Source organism: Nanorana parkeri, unplaced genomic scaffold (assembly GCF_000935625.1).
Source record: "Nanorana parkeri isolate BGI_ZX_2015 unplaced genomic scaffold, ASM93562v1 scaffold454, whole genome shotgun sequence".
NCBI lineage: Eukaryota > Metazoa > Chordata > Amphibia > Anura > Dicroglossidae > Nanorana > Nanorana parkeri.
This window is the reverse complement of record NW_017306722.1, coordinates 852,805-868,523: the sequence shown is the minus strand read 5'-3', so window position 1 is coordinate 868,523 and position 15,719 is coordinate 852,805. Positions and strand designations below refer to the sequence as shown.

General features: G+C 44.6%; 1 protein-coding gene across 1 annotated transcript in view; it reads left to right on the top strand.

Annotated features, from left to right (window-relative positions):
* The window catches only part of FBXL13 (F-box and leucine rich repeat protein 13), a 118,328-nt gene that overhangs the window by 364 nt on the left and 102,245 nt on the right, over positions 1–15,719 (top strand). Inside the window, exons 2-3 of the mRNA XM_018560423.1 lie at positions 4,872–4,975; positions 11,449–11,542. Of these exons, the coding sequence (XP_018415925.1) occupies positions 4,872–4,975; positions 11,449–11,542 (198 nt within the window). The remainder of the gene's footprint in view (positions 1–4,871; positions 4,976–11,448; positions 11,543–15,719) is intronic.

Sequence of the window (15,719 nt, the reverse complement as noted above, 5' to 3'; positions counted from 1 at the left end):
CCATTCAGATGCAGCCCATGTAGCCATTCAAGTTAATGACAGGGTGACAGCAAATCTGTAAGTGGCAGTCCGCATGTAATCATACATGGTTCAATAACATGTGGTTATGAATAGATTATTGTCCCCAGACACATCTATCATGCATCCAGGGACAATCATCTATCCTAAACTGCATGTAGTCGTATCATGTACCATGTATAATTGTCCCCAGATGCATCTAGCCTGCGTTCAGGGACAATCATCTATCCTGAACTGTGTCATTGTATCATGTACGATGTGTGATTGTCCCTGGATGCATCTATCCTGCGTCCAGAGGCAATCATCTATACTGAACTGCATGTCATTGTATCATGTATGATTGTCCCTAGACACATCTAGCCTGCGTTCAGGGACAATCATCTATCCTGAACTGTGTCATTGTATCATGTACGATGTGTGATTGTCCCTGGATGCATCTATCCTGCGTCCAGGGGCAATCATCTATCCTGAACTGCATGTCATTGTATAATGTACCATGTATGATTGTCCCTAGACACATCTAGCCTGCGTTCAGGGACAATCATCTATCCTGAACTGTGTCATTGTATCATGTACGATGTGTGATTGTCCCTGGATGCATCTATCCTGCGTCCGGGGCAATCACCTATCCTGAACTGCATGTCATGGTATCATGTACGATGTATAATTGACCCCGGACAGATTTATCTTGCGTCCACAGACAATCATCTATTCTGAACTGCATGTAACCGTACCATGTACGATGTATGATTGTCCCTGGATGCATCTATCCTGCGTCAATGGACAATCATCTATTCTGAACTGCATGTAACCGTACCATGTATGATGTTTGATTGTCCCTAGATGCATCTATCCTGCGTCCAAGGACAATCATCTATCCCAAACCAATGTAATCTTACCAAGTACAATGTGTAATTGTCCCTGGATGCATCTATTCTGCGTCCATGGCCAATCATCTATTCTGAACTGCATGTAACTGTAACATGTACAATGTATGATTGTCCTTAGATGCATCTATCCTGCGACCATGGACAATCATCTATTCTGGACTGCATGTATTCGTATCATGTACGATTGGACCTGGACAGATTTATCCTGCATCCAGGGACAATTATCAAACCTGCGACCAGGGACAATCATCTATTCTGAACCGCGTGTAATTGTATTATGTATGATGTATCATTGTCCCATGGATGTATCTATCCTGCGTCCAGGGACAAGCATTTATCCTGCGTGCAGAACAATCATCTATCCCAAACCGCATGTAACCGTACCATTTATGATGTATGATTCTCCCTGGATGCATCTATCCTACATCCAGAAGACAACCTATATATTGAGAGCGCTACTACTGATAGAATGAATGGTTGAAGCAACACTTACATTTGAGAAGTCCTTGTAAATTCTCTGGAGGAGATGGGATGGGATCCTTGGGGAGGTGGGGCCCGGTGAAATCCAGTGTACAGGACGGCTGAGGGGATGTTATGTGGAGCAGGAGCAGCTGTCTCGCGGCGAGGCTCAGCTGGCCAGGCTGAGCCACAGAGGGCAGGAAAGCTTAATGGAGGGCTGTGGTGTGGCGCGTGTTGTCAGCGGTCGTCTCCCAGTCAGAAGTGGTAGGAGACGTGACAGTACTGGAGATGAGGGAATGCTCTCCAAGTGTCACAGTGAAGGGCTGCAAGAACCGTTGTCGGTGGTGTGTAGGGGATGGTCCCCTACACACCACCGACCATCCCCTACACACCACCGACAACCTCTCCCTGTTTATACAGAGCTTGCACACTGCACTCCCAGCCCTAATTTGACCCCCCACTGCCAGCTTGGACTTTTCGGTTGTGCGCTTTTTTTGTTCTTTTTCTTTGCTTATCCTACATCCAGGGCAATCAATCATCTATCCAGCATCCAGGAACAATCATCTATACTGCGCCCAGGAATAATAATCTAACCTGCATCCAGGAACAATCATCTATACTGAGCCCAGGAATAATCATCTAACCTGCGTCCAGGAACAATCATATATCCTGCATCCAGGGACAATTATCTATCCTGTGTCCAGGAACAATCATCTATCCTGCATCCAGGAACAATCATCTATCCTGCATCCAGGAACAATCATCTATCTTGTGTTCAGGAACAATCATCTGTACTGCGTCCAGGAACAATCCTATATCCTGCATCCAAGAACAATTATCTATCCTGTGTCCAGGAACAATCATCTATCTTGTGTCCAGGGACAATCATCTATCCTGCGTCCAGGAACAATCATCTACACTGCGTCCAGAAACAATAATCTATCCTGCGTCCCGATACAATCATCTATCCTGCATCCAGGAGCAATCATTTATCCTGCGTCCAGGAACAATCATCTATCTTGTGTCCGGGGACGATCATCTATCCTGCGTCCAGGGACAATCATCTATCCTGCGTCCAGGGACAATCATCTATCCTGGGTCCAAGAACAATCATCTATCCTGCGTCCAGGAACAATCATCTATTCTGCGTCCAGGAACAATCATCTATCCTGCGTCCAGGAACAATCACCTATGCCAAACTGCATGTAATCACACCATGTACAATTACATGCAGACTGCCACTGACAGATGCGGCTGCTCTTACCCTGCCATTAACTTGAGCGGGAATAGCAGCCGCATCTGAATAAGGACACCCAGCATTCCTGCTGCCGGATTCCATAGGTTCTTACTGCAGGAATCCAAAAATGCAGCATCAGAAGTCCCCATGTGAATGGAGCCTAACACTGAGTGCTGAGCAATCACATGACCATTGTTCTGTCAGCCACTGAACCCTGCCCAGCTCCATTGGAGCAACAGCCTGGGGAGGGGCGGGATCAGCTGGAATGGGCTATAAGCTGAGCACTAAGAGGCAGAGCCAGCTGTCAATCAAGCAGCCTGGGGGATCCTGGTAATATTGCCAGGATCCTTCCCGAACATAATGCAGCTCTGCCCATTACTAAATGTACCCCTGTGAGCAAAAAGAGAAAAGCAATCAAAAAAAAGTTTGACCATACTTCTCTTTGAGAAGAATAACCCTCCATATGCCTTTCCTACCACACAGCTGACGTAATCTTTGATCAGTCATCATCCAGGGCCAGCTGCTAATTCCTAGACGAAAATAGCTCACCTACATGACACTATTGTGTAAATATTGGTGCCATGAACAGTGAAAATGATGTCTGAGGTTTACTGGAACATAGCTGTTTTCTTAAAGTGTATCTAAACCCCCCCAAAAAAGAATGTGATATATTACAGCTTACATGTCCATGGAAATACAGGCTGCATTCATTTTTTTCCCAGTGTTTCTTTCTATTGTATCTGGTCGTTCTGCCATTAACACACATCCTGTCCTAGGGTGACAACGCTCACACACTGTACTGTATGGAGGAGCAGTGTTGTCACTATAGGCTGCTTTCCTGATATGTACCTCAAACCCCTCCCCTTCTCATCTCCATTACATAGAGGGACATTGCTTTGTAATTCACAGAAGATAGCTGAGGAAGCTGATAACATTGTTTGAACTCCAGGCATAAGAACTTTTACTTAAAGTGACTTTAAAGTCACAAATCCCCCCCAATGCTGCTTTAAGGACTTACCTTAACCACCCTGGTGGTCTGATTATCAGGTTTAAAAAAAAAAGTCTTCTATTTTGAACCTTTAAATTTCCCACCAGTTCCGCCCCCTGCAACACGGGTGCTCGCAAGGGACGGAACACGGAAGACGGATGCCGGCATCGGCCGCAGGACACAGCGGGGCTCGTGGACAAGGTAAGTGCCGCACAGTGTTATCCCGAGTGTGGCTCGGGGTTACCGCTTTTGGTACTGAAAATTAACCCCGAGCCACACCCGGGATTACCACCAGGAAGGCTAAATGATGCTTGATCCGATCTTCTTCCTTCCACTTGTATTCAGCAAACCCTCCAGCACTGGTGCCGGTCTCTGATCCAGCGCAGACTCCGCGTGTCCCACGGTGTCTGTCTGACGTGCATGCTCACGGCTGCATTCATTCAGCTCCACTGTGTCTCTCACCGCCGAAGATCTCTACAGTGCATGTGCCGACCACCTCTCGAGCGGCCATGCCGGATGAAGCTTCAGGAGCGAGCAGCGGAGACACAGGTAAGTTTTGACCTTTTTGGTAACTTTTTTATTTTTTAAATTGATTTTGCATATATCTATTGCTTGCTAGCAGTAGATATATGCAAAAGAAAAAAAATCCAGACCTTAATTCTACTTTAAATGTACTTATCAATAGCCACATAGGAGCTACGGGAGCTGTGGGAGGGATCCAGCAGGCTCACCTGTCATGGATCAATGGGAAGCTGAGGGGGTACACGGATGTAGGAGGCCCGACAGTGTGCGAGTTAATGCTGCCCGTTGCTCATCCTTGGAAATCGCCCAGCATGCTGGTAGATCGTCATGAGGATCCCGAAAGTGCCCCTGCAGATGCAGCGGTAGTAACCGTAAAAACACAACATGCACACAGTAATAAACTAATCTACACTGCCACCACACACAACTTACAGGCTTGTGGGAAACCTCTTCCCGCGCACTTCTAGTCCGTCCACTCTAGACTTCGATTGAAAAATAAACTTTCGTCAAACAGTAGGGGGTCCTGATAGGGCCACACACTAGTCGACCAGTGCATGGCTAGCTTAAGATAAGAAAGAGACAGGATATTGTGAGTGTGTGCTGCATCTTCCTCTCCCCATCTGCATAGCCCCAAAGAAAGGGTTGTGGCACCTGAGCATTTCTGTTTTTCACATCAGATGAACCAAAATGATCGCGTGTCAGTCTGTTTATACTGTTGCACCTCAGCTAACATCTTGGGTTTATGTTTGGTTTGTAGGCATTACTCTGTGGATTGTGCATTATGTGCCCTGAAAATCCACTCCAGTTTTTGGAATTGAAGATTAAGGAAATCATGGAGAAGGGTCATCAAGCTCTTCTATGGTAGGATATATGTCTACATTTAACATACTCATCGTAAGGAGAGCAGTGAGACTGTTGGTTCCTCTACTCATTCTACAGTTGTTCCTGCTTTAGTTGTGTCTAATTAATCAATGCTAAGAAGGCATTTCAAAAAAATGCTAATTTCTTTGTAGGGCTAAATGTACAGTGGGGAAGCCACTGCTCAATATGTACAAATGATCTTGGTGTTGCCGCTGAGATCACTGATAATAGGCCTGCTGGTCCGCCCCCACCACCAGCTGCCTCTCTCCCCGCTTGCCGCTTCCCTCCTCGCCGTGGTTATCGGGTGCCTCACTTTAATGGGGGTACCAGGACCATGGCAGATTAGTTCAGGATGGAGAGCGGGGAGGGGAGCGGAGAGCGTCCGTTCTCGGGTCTGCTCCATGTTAACAGGGAGACAGGAATGCTACATTCGCAGCCTTCCCATCTCAGCTGTCACTGGAGAGCCAGCACAGTGCTATGCTAAAACTCCTGTTCTCTTCACCTCCAAATGCTATCACACAGGGCTTGTTAGACTCTGTGTGATAGCAATAAAGTTAAGAGAAAAAAAAGTAAAAAAGAAATACAAATAATACAAAAAATGTACAAAAAGTCAAAAATAATATAATAGATAAAAATGTAAAAAATAAGTAAAAATGAATAAGAAATAATAATTAAAATAAAAAAATAAAGTGATACAAAAAAGTAAAAAAATAATGGTCAATTAAAATGATAAAAAATAACAAAGTAAAAGGTAATAAGATAAATAAAAAAAAGTGATAAAAAAAGTAAAAAATAATAATTAAAGAAAAAAAAAAAAAATTAAAACCAACCCTGCCACCTCCGCCATCTGCATGTGAATAAATGCACATGCAGGGCATTGTATGTGTGTGTGTGCTGAGTGCTGCCCCCATTTCACTGTGTGACAAAGTGGTAGCTGGGCAGCAGCACTAACACGTACAATGTGCATTAAAGGGTAAGTTCACTTTCCCAAGTAATTTGGAAAATGGAATTACGCGCTCAAATCTGGCCCCTATCCACCCCCGCTATACTTCCCCTCCGCTGGTACGGGTGTACTATCATACACTGCCATACAGTGCTGCCCTGCAAAATTGATTTTTAATTTTGCTTGCAAATTAAGAGCGCTCGTTGGTCAGCACAGTCACCTGACCAATGAAAAGCGCTTCATAGCACAGTTAAATAAGGCTTTGGTTAGAATCATTTTTTGTATCAGGAAAAGTAGATTGCCATGAGGGACAAGTAGATTGAGCCCCCACTTTAGTCCTTGGACAAGTAGTTATTTCAAAATGGTAAACACACCTGCTAGGTGCCGGTTGCTGGGGCCTGCACACTCCAGGTTCTCACCTGGGGTGCTCCACGCAGGCCTCCGGTATCCCACCTGTCTCCGCATCACATTAAATCTTTAAACCTGGAAGGTGCCCGGATCCTATTTAATATATTGCCAAAACGGCAATATATTAAATTAAAGTCATCCTGTGGTGGTCCAGTGAAGGATCAGTATGATCTACATCTCTTGCTGATGCAGATCATACTAATCACTCTCTTGTGGTGCTGTCGCTCACAGGAAAGAGCGATTAGTATGATCTGCATCACACCAGAGATGCAGATCACACTGATCCTCCGCCGGACAACCAGGATAATCCCCGAGCACCCCACTTTTCCCAAGGAGGAAGTCCCCTCCCTGCAAAACAGGTAAGCAGGAGAGGGGGGCATTTTTTAAATTATTATTAACTTTTAATTATTGTTAAAGGTTGTGTGTGTTTTATGAGTGTGTCATATATGTCTGTGTTTTTTAATAAGTGTGCGTGTTTTATTCAGTGTGTGTGATGTGTGTGTGTTTTATGAGTGTGTGTGTGTGTTTTTTTATTGATTGTGTCATATGTGTGTTTTTTCAATGAGTGTGATATACGTGTGTGTTTTTAATAAGTGTGTGTGTGTTATTGAGTGTGTGTGTGATGTGTTTGTTTTTATGGATGTGTGGGTGTGTTTTATCAGTGTGTATGATATGTGTGTATTTTTATGAGTGTGTGGTGTATTTGTATGAGTGTGTGTGATATGTGGACCCTCTCAGCCCCTCTGGCTGAGAGTCCTGGGTGTCATAGTTGCCAAACTACACCGTGGCATTGCCTTGCACTGCCACAATGATTACTGTATATGTGTGATTATATTTAAGATAAATACATTGATTTTGCGTGGCAGTTTGGGCACTCGGGCTCAAAAATGTCCTAGGCACAACTCAAGTAAATGTTTTTCTTCCCCAGGAAAAACTTCATTCTCTCTGCTCCCAGACTCGGGCTCTTGTATTCAAGGGTCAACAGTCTGTTTGCTTTTGTATGAGACTCATGGGGCTGATAGTAATCTCCTTCGAGACAGTCCTGTTTCCCCAGTTTCACTTCAGACTCTTACAAGGATACACAAAACAGAATTGAATAGGGCTTTTTGAGATGAGAAGACAAACCACAATAAGGTTGAGCTAGTTTTAAAAGAATTTACAAAATATTTATTAACATAGAAAACATTAACATAGCCATGAACACTAATGAAAGCAAGTCACAGTTGTAGGCAGAGGATTATCAAAGTCTTGAGGAGCAAGACTAATTAGTTGTATCTATTTATACAAAACCCATATACAGTAGTATCAACCACTAGATGTTATAAAGTGATTTCAGACTCTTACAACTCAGCATCCTGTCATTGTGGGACAAACCAGTCCCTCAACAAACTGACACCAAGGACCAGGTTATCTCTGGCCTGGTGGCTCACAAATTAAGCTCTGGAGTTGGGGAAATCCTTGCTTCCAATCTCTTTGAGGATCCTCACAACAGTTGTCATCTTGCAGACTGGGGAGTAGTCTGGAGTTCTGGAGCTTTGGGCAATAAAGTTGTCCTATTTTAGTTGTCCAGCATCCAGTTGGACAATGTCACAGCAGTAGCTTGCATCAACTATCAGGGAGAAACCAGAAGTCTTGCCATGCTTTTCCTCCTCTAAACCTCCTTGCTTGTCTGCCCCCACAGAATAGAGATGGAGGACATTCTGGTGATCCTCATGGCTCCAGAGTAGCCCAGGAGAACAATATACTGTGATCTGATCAGACTCTGGGCAGGTGCTCTGTGGGCCTTTTCAGATTTTCAGGATCTTCTCTCCCAAGGACCGCTTTACCATTCAGCTTCGCAGTCACTGGCTTGAGGGTTGGAAACATCTCTGTATCTGTCAGAGGCGTAAGTAGAAACCTCAGGGCCCCGGTGCAAGAAACTATGAAGGGCCCCCTTGGGAGGCAATGCTGATGCCTCAGCAGTTACCGGGGCCGGGTCCGGGTCCTCTTCTGCCTCTCTTGCCCCCCCAAGTGGTGGAACGTCAGGGCCCAGTCGCACATGAGACTGCTGTGATCCTGATAGTTCCGCCAGTGGCATTTTTACAATTAGACCTGGACCAACATTTGGTCCTGAGTACTGTCAATGGTAAAATCTTGGTGAGTGTGGTCTTGTTCCAAAGACTGCTAGCTTCCTACTGCTTTGTACAGGGTGTTCCCCATGTGGCTTCCCCTGTACATTCATGCTTCATTTCATGGGATTTGAATTTGGTTCTTTCAGCACTTTAAAATCTGCCCTTTAAATCTGTTAGGGATGATCCCCTTTCTATGCTTGCTCACAAGATTACTTTCCTTGTCACCATCACCTTTGCAAGTTGTGTGTCTGAACTGGTGGCCTTGTCTTGTAAGGAACCATTTCTGGTCTTACAAAGAGACAAGGTAGTGTTGAGGCCTAGAGCCTCTTTCCTTTCATAGGTAGTTTTAGTCTTCACTCAGGACAATGTACTACCATCTCTCCGACTCCAGTACATTGTCTTGATGTAGTTCATTCTGTCAAGTCCACCCTGCAGCCACTGCTTCCATTAGGAAGACGGACTCTCTCTTTGTCATGTGAGATGGTCCCTGCAAAGGGGAGACAGATTCTTACTCCACCATTTATTGGTGGCTCAGACAGATTATTGTTCAGGCCTATGGTCTTAAGAATCAGGTGCTACCCTTTCTGGTCAAAGCACACTCTATTTGATCTGTGAGCGCTTTTTAGACTTTTAGGCATCATGCAACTGTTTCCCAGATTTGCAAGACTGCCACCTGGTCTTCTGTTCATACATTCTCAAAGTTTTTCCAGGTAGCTGTTTAGGACTGTTCTGATGCCAGTTTTGGGTGTTAGGTTACCAAGGTGCGCAATTTGAGCTGCAGGTAGTCCCCAGTTTTTACTGTTGTTTTATAGTATGCCTGTCAGCATTTTGTTTGCTGTGTTGCCCACCCTTCAATTGCACTGCTTTTGGACGTCCTGAATATCTAAGAATTACTACATTTCTGTGTTCCTCAAAACTCAGCACTGCTTTGTTACAAAACAGGCTTGCTGGGACTGGTAGGGCTTATACCAGGCTTCTCACTGTTCTTATGTATAGGAGATGGGCGGCAAAAGTTAGTTCGCCTGGGGAGGGCATGAAGTATACTTCCGTCCCTCGTAATTTAAGGTAGTAATGTCTGACATGTTTTGTCTAGGTTGTCTGACTACACTGTATGTGGATACCACTGTTAGAAGCTATATGTTGCCACCTTGAGGTAGGACTAAGTAATAACCAGGAAACCTGTCTTCAGAGAGTTTTGTAGACTGCTATTGCTGACCTCTCCTTCTAAAGGTGGCCATACACTTTTTACAACCTTAGTCTTGCGATGGTTGTAAAGTAATTCAAAAACGTCTTGCATATATCTACTGCTTAGTAGCCGTACATATATGCAACAACACCTGAGGATTTAATAACACTTTAAAGCAGCTCCCAGCAGGCAGACACTCCGCACTCTTTCCCATAGTGGTTAATATGTGGGTGTGAGCGGTCTCAGCAGAGCTGCGGGCGGTCTCAGCAGAGCTGCGGGCGGTCTCACCAGGGATGCGGGCGCTCTCACCAGGGCTCTGCAGGGTCTCGGGTGACAGATTTGCAGGGTTAGGGCTGCTGGTCCTCTCCCCCCCCCTTAGGTCGGTCCTCTCTCTCCCCCTCTGCCTGACACTGCTCCTAGACCACTCCCCCTCCTTCCTGGGCCCTCAGGTGCAAAGCGGGCCCTGGCAGTGCCTGCAGAGGGGCGGGAGGAGAGAGGGAGGGAGCCGGTGTTCAGTCGGGACTTAGAAGGAACACCGGCGAGCAGGTAAATCCCCCCGCCACCCATACTGATGCCAACAGGCGGAACGCCAGGGCCCGGTCGCGGTCGCGACCGGTGCGACCCTGGTAGTTCCGCCAGTGAGCGCAACCTTTGCTCACAAAAATTGGACCTCCTGACTTGAGCTTGATCCCGGACAGATGACACTTTAAGGGCCCGTTCACACCAGATGCAGTGTTTTCCGGCCCGATTCTGGCCAGAACACACTGCCTCGCATTGCGGCTGGCTTACTTTTTTGTGGGGCAGGAGGGGACGTGGTGGGCCATTGAAGTGAATTGCACCGTAGCCACGCCCTCCGGCCTCAATGCGATCGGCCACATGGGATCGCAAGGCACATTATGCCTGCGGTCCGGTGCAATCAAAATAGTGCTTGTAATTAGGATGGAAATTGGGGGACGTTCAGGCTTTTTGTGAGAAGGGCCCTTGCATCTTTTGCTTTATCGATTGTTACATTATGGTAATACTGTTGTGTTTTAATTTCAACATATTTTAAAGAACTGTGAAATGTGTTGGTTCTATACACAAAGAATATTAACGGGGCATGCAGAAAGACTCGGGCTCAGATGTAAAACATCAGTTTAGAGAAAATATAAACTCTATAGGTTTTCTTTAAAGGAGTTGTAAAGTCATAGCTTATACTATCCTGTTATAATATCACCATTGTAATAGGAATGAGTTGTTTCTTTTTAAAAATCCCTTTTATGCAGTGTGTGCTGCCTTCTGTCTGCCCAACATTTTGTGTGTTTGTATTACTTTCCCTGCTGCTTGATGTGATGCAATCTCAATTTCTCAAGACTACATATCCCATCATGCATTGCTTTTGACAAGCAATGATGATGTTACATTGTTCAGAAGTTGTGGTTCAGAAGGCAGGCTCTCTGGAATTTGTGACTTATTCACAGGGATGAGTGATATAGTGTTAGTGCACTGAGGAAGTACATCCTATGGTCACCTTCAATAAGTACGTTTACAAACCTCTAGATCAATATGGTTATTAGGATTGGGATATAATTTATGGAAGTTCAATACACAAATACATATTTAATTTTAGTTTGTGTCTTCAGTCACACTCACACCAACACATTGTTCACAAAACAATTTTACATACTAATAGAAGCAACAGAAAATACAGCTAGCTCACGCATCATAATGCTTAATTCCAGTGAAGTATTTTTTAGCAATGCACTATCTTCTCAAATATCTGTGTTCCTTCTAATATAAGGCATGTAAGATAACGACAAGCTGTCTATTCTACTGTTTTCAAAAGGGATGCATACATAGATGAAACAAGAAAACCAAAAATAAAGGCAATGACAGGAAGCTATCTAGAATACTTATTTGGACAAGATGAAGATCAGCTGGTAACTACTTTCTATACATACTTTCTGCTATGTAAATCTTTTTTCAGGACTTTTTTTCATACTGTGGAAGGTGTGACTTTTGGGAATATATGGTGAGCGCTTTAAGGATGCAGGCCACTTGCAGTATCTTCTGTTTAAAGGAGAACTATGGTGTCAGTGTTTTTCCCCATAGTTCTCCTTAGGGTAACGGGAGGACACAAACTAGCGTCCTCCCGTTACCCTAAGCTCAGTATACCGCGAGCTACAGCTCGCGGTATACTGAGACGCCACACCTGGAGCGGATCCCGACTCGGAAGACGGGATCCGCCCAGCTGCGTGAGTGACAGCTGGCTCTGCCTACCTAGAGGCAGAGCCAGCTGTACCCGCCCCCTCCCCCGTTCGTTCCGCCAGTCAGCGCTGGCAGATCGGAGCGGGGAGAGGGGAATCCAGCCCCTCCCCCTGTCACGGCAGAGAGCCGTGACAGGATCGAGAGGTGAGGGAACCCGGTATGTGTTCCCTCACCTCCCGATCTACTGAGCCGACCTGTGACAGTCTCATTGTCACAGGTCGGCTTAGAACTATGAGGTGAGTGGAAATCACTCATCTCATAGTTCTCCTTTAAGGGCCTGCTATCCCACTTTTTGAAATGAAAGTTCACACATCCATGCACTGCTTGCAACATAACACAAGTATAGCCTCCTGGCTTCTACTTTAAACATTACCACTTCTGACCTACCGATTCTCCTTGAAGTGTTGTCCCACTTGTCCTGGAGGCCCCTCAGGCTCACGGCTCTCCTAGCCTCACCAGTTCTCCACAACCTCCCTGGCTCCACTTCGACTTCTGGAAGAGTCTGTCTGACCCCTGAACACTGTCTGTTCCTATTTCCCAACAGGAGCTTACCTGACTCCTCTCTGACTTCTGGAGCAGTCCTCCTGACTCCAGAACATGGTCTGCTCCTATTTCCCAGCAGGAGCAAAATACCCTAGTCAGCATCCTTATCTTAATTACTTGCTGTCCAACCGTTTTAAATAAACAGGTGGACAGCAACCTCTTCCCGGTGGGTGGACGTATCTGCACATAAATTATTTTCTCTGTGTGGCGAGCAGAATCCCGATGTGCATGTAAACAGCTGGTACCGGCTGCTACATACAAGCGTTTAGGCGGCTCTACAGCCGTCAGATCGCTTGTATGACAACAAACACCGTGCACCTCCCCCTCCGCTGCTGCGCCCCGCTGCTGCCGTGCTCCCCCACTTCACCGCCGCTGCCGGTTATCCCGAGCTCCGCTGTCTCCCCTGCGGGCCCGGGACCGGAACAGCGGCTGTTTACAGTGATAACAGAGGAGAGATCAGCATTATACCACTTGCTGATCTCTCCTCTGTTCTCTCTAAAGGCGGAAGTGATGTGTATTACATAACATCCGCCTTTACCTTCATTTCTCTGGCTTCTATAGCCAGAGAAGAAGCTGGTGAAGCAGATCTCTGCTTTATCAGCTTCTTTGGGGGTCCCTAGGTGATGTCTGCATAAAGAGGACCTGTCATTGTATATTTGTTTTCACCCTATGTGATAAAAACCGCAAAAAAATTAAAGTCCCCCACGTGCATGCACATATAAATGTAAATACGCGTCGGGTGCGCCTATGTGCGACAACAATTACGCCACACATGTTACATATCACTGCGAAGGCCAGAGTGCGAGCAATAGTTCTAGGGCCATTTATCACTAATAACACTAAACTGATGAGCGGTAAAAGATTTTAAAGTGTCGCCTATGGCCAATTTTACGTATGGAAGTTTTTTGTCATTTCAAGGGCAAGCGTGACATGTTTGGTGTCTATTTACCCGACGTGATCCCGTCTTTTATATATTACCAAAAAACTGGGTACTTATAAATGTTTTACAGTGAAAGCAGGTTTTTTTCAAAATGTTTGGAACTTTTTTCATTATATAGTAAAAAATAAAAGCTCTATCTGTCCCCAAAAAATGATATAAAATTAATTTCAGTACAGCGCTGCATGACGGAATAAATGTCAAAGTATACTGAATACTAAAAAATGGCCTGGACAGGAAGGGGGTTTAACACCCAGGTCATCAAGTGACTAAGGGCTGTGCACACCTGTGCAATCATCGGGTGCTGGTCATTGCTAAAGCCTGGACCCAGGACTGGAGCTTTCTTCCCTCCTGAATCACTTTGAAACCTCCCTGGTCCAGGATCTCAAACATAATCCAGACAAACTCTTGCTTCCTGACACCTCTGGCTGAGAGCCCTGGGTGATCATGACACCCAATTCTACAGTGGGATTGCCACACAATACCACAAAGGCAAATAATGTGCAAGTGCTCTAACATGATGAAGCACGTTATTTTAATTGGTTTCCTCAATACATGAATTTGTAGTGTTTAATCCAATAATAAATAAATAAATTATAATAATCAAGTAATATTTGGGTCAGATTTGTTGTTGACTGTTTAAATGAGAACTATGAGGTGAGTGCTTTTCACTCACCTCATAGTGCTAGCCGACCTGTGACAATGAGACTGTCACAGGTCGGCTCACTAGATCGGGAAGTGAGCGAACACATACCGGTGTTCGCTCACTTCTCGATCCTGTCACGGCTGGATTCCCCCCTCTCCGCTCCGATCCTCCAGCGCTGACTGGCGGAACGGACGGGGGAGGGGGCGGGTACAGCTGGCTCTGCCTCTAGATAGGCAGAGCCAGCTGTCACTCATGCAGCTGGGCGGATCCAGACATAATTGTCGGGATCCGCTTCAGCTGTGGCGTCTCAGTATACCGCGAGCTGTAGCTCGCGGTATACTGAGCTTAGGGTGATGGGAGGATGCTAGTTTGTGTCCTCCCATTACCCTAAGGAGAACTATGGGGAAAAGCCCTAACCCCATAGTTCTCCTTTAACTTATCTTTTTACTTCTTTATCTCTGCATTAGTGCTGACAAACATAATCCTTTGGGTGACAACCCATGTTTACTTATATGCATTTACGTATTCCACACAAATGAACTGTACAGAATAGCTTGGCTGATCTAAAAAAAATAAAAAATGATTTTTATGGCAACCAGTTAAACAGATTTTATCTCTTGTTTATTAAAGTGTAACTAAATTAAAAAAGTTCTGCTTATCTGATACAGGACAATAACCTTAACAGTGCACAGGCATAAGTATTTGTATTTATTGATTTGACTGTAATTTTCATATCTTATTGGGCTCAACTGAAAATAACTGTCACTTATTTGATAATAAGTATCCTTATCCTGAAATATTAGTTTTGTGAATTGGTCCTAATGACTAAAATATACTTGATTTTTATAAATAATAAACTTTCCAATCCAGAGTTATTCTCATTGATTGTTTGTAACTGATACAAATAATAGGCTCAATTCACAAACCTATAACACAAGCATAAGTGTTTTTATTTTAGCCATGTGATGGTGAATGTTTTCTCATTGGGCTCTACTGAAAATACCTGTCACTTATTTGATTATAAGTATCCTTATCCCGGTGTGTTAGCTTTGTAAATTGATCCTAATGACTAAATTATGTTTGATTCTGATCAATAATGTAACATTTCAATTCCTGAGTTATTGTCATTGTTTCTAAATGATGAATTAGTTCGTACACACCTTATCAGCACTGAAAGTATCAGTGCAGTCCTGTGCCAGATCTTCTTCTCAGCCCTTAAAATGACACTAAACTAAGGAGTTACATCCTAAAATGCATTTGAGTTCCCTATTAACAATATTTTATCTTATTTGTGCATCACTTAGCTGTAGATCCTCAAATCATCTCTGAATTGATGTTGACAATGTCCTTCCTTCCTAGGGGGTGGCTACGTTTGTCCCCTCATGTGTATTGTAAAGTAGCCACCACTCCAAACTCCCTCCCAGGATGGACTAAAGTCCAACATTTAGTTTACTAATTTGCATTGAGATTGTAGTCCATCACAGGAGTAATCTTGAAGTGGTGACTACTTTACAACACACACAGGGACCACGGGGAACAAAAGTAGCCACCCTCCAGAAGGAAGGGCAGTGTCAGGATGAATTCAGTGATAATTTGAGGATCTACAGCCGAGTGATACACAAGTACACTATATGTTTGTTAATAGTTAGGGTACTTGAATGCATTTTTAAGCTTTACTCCAGAGTTTAGTATCACTTTAAATTTCTAGATTTAAAACTTCAGC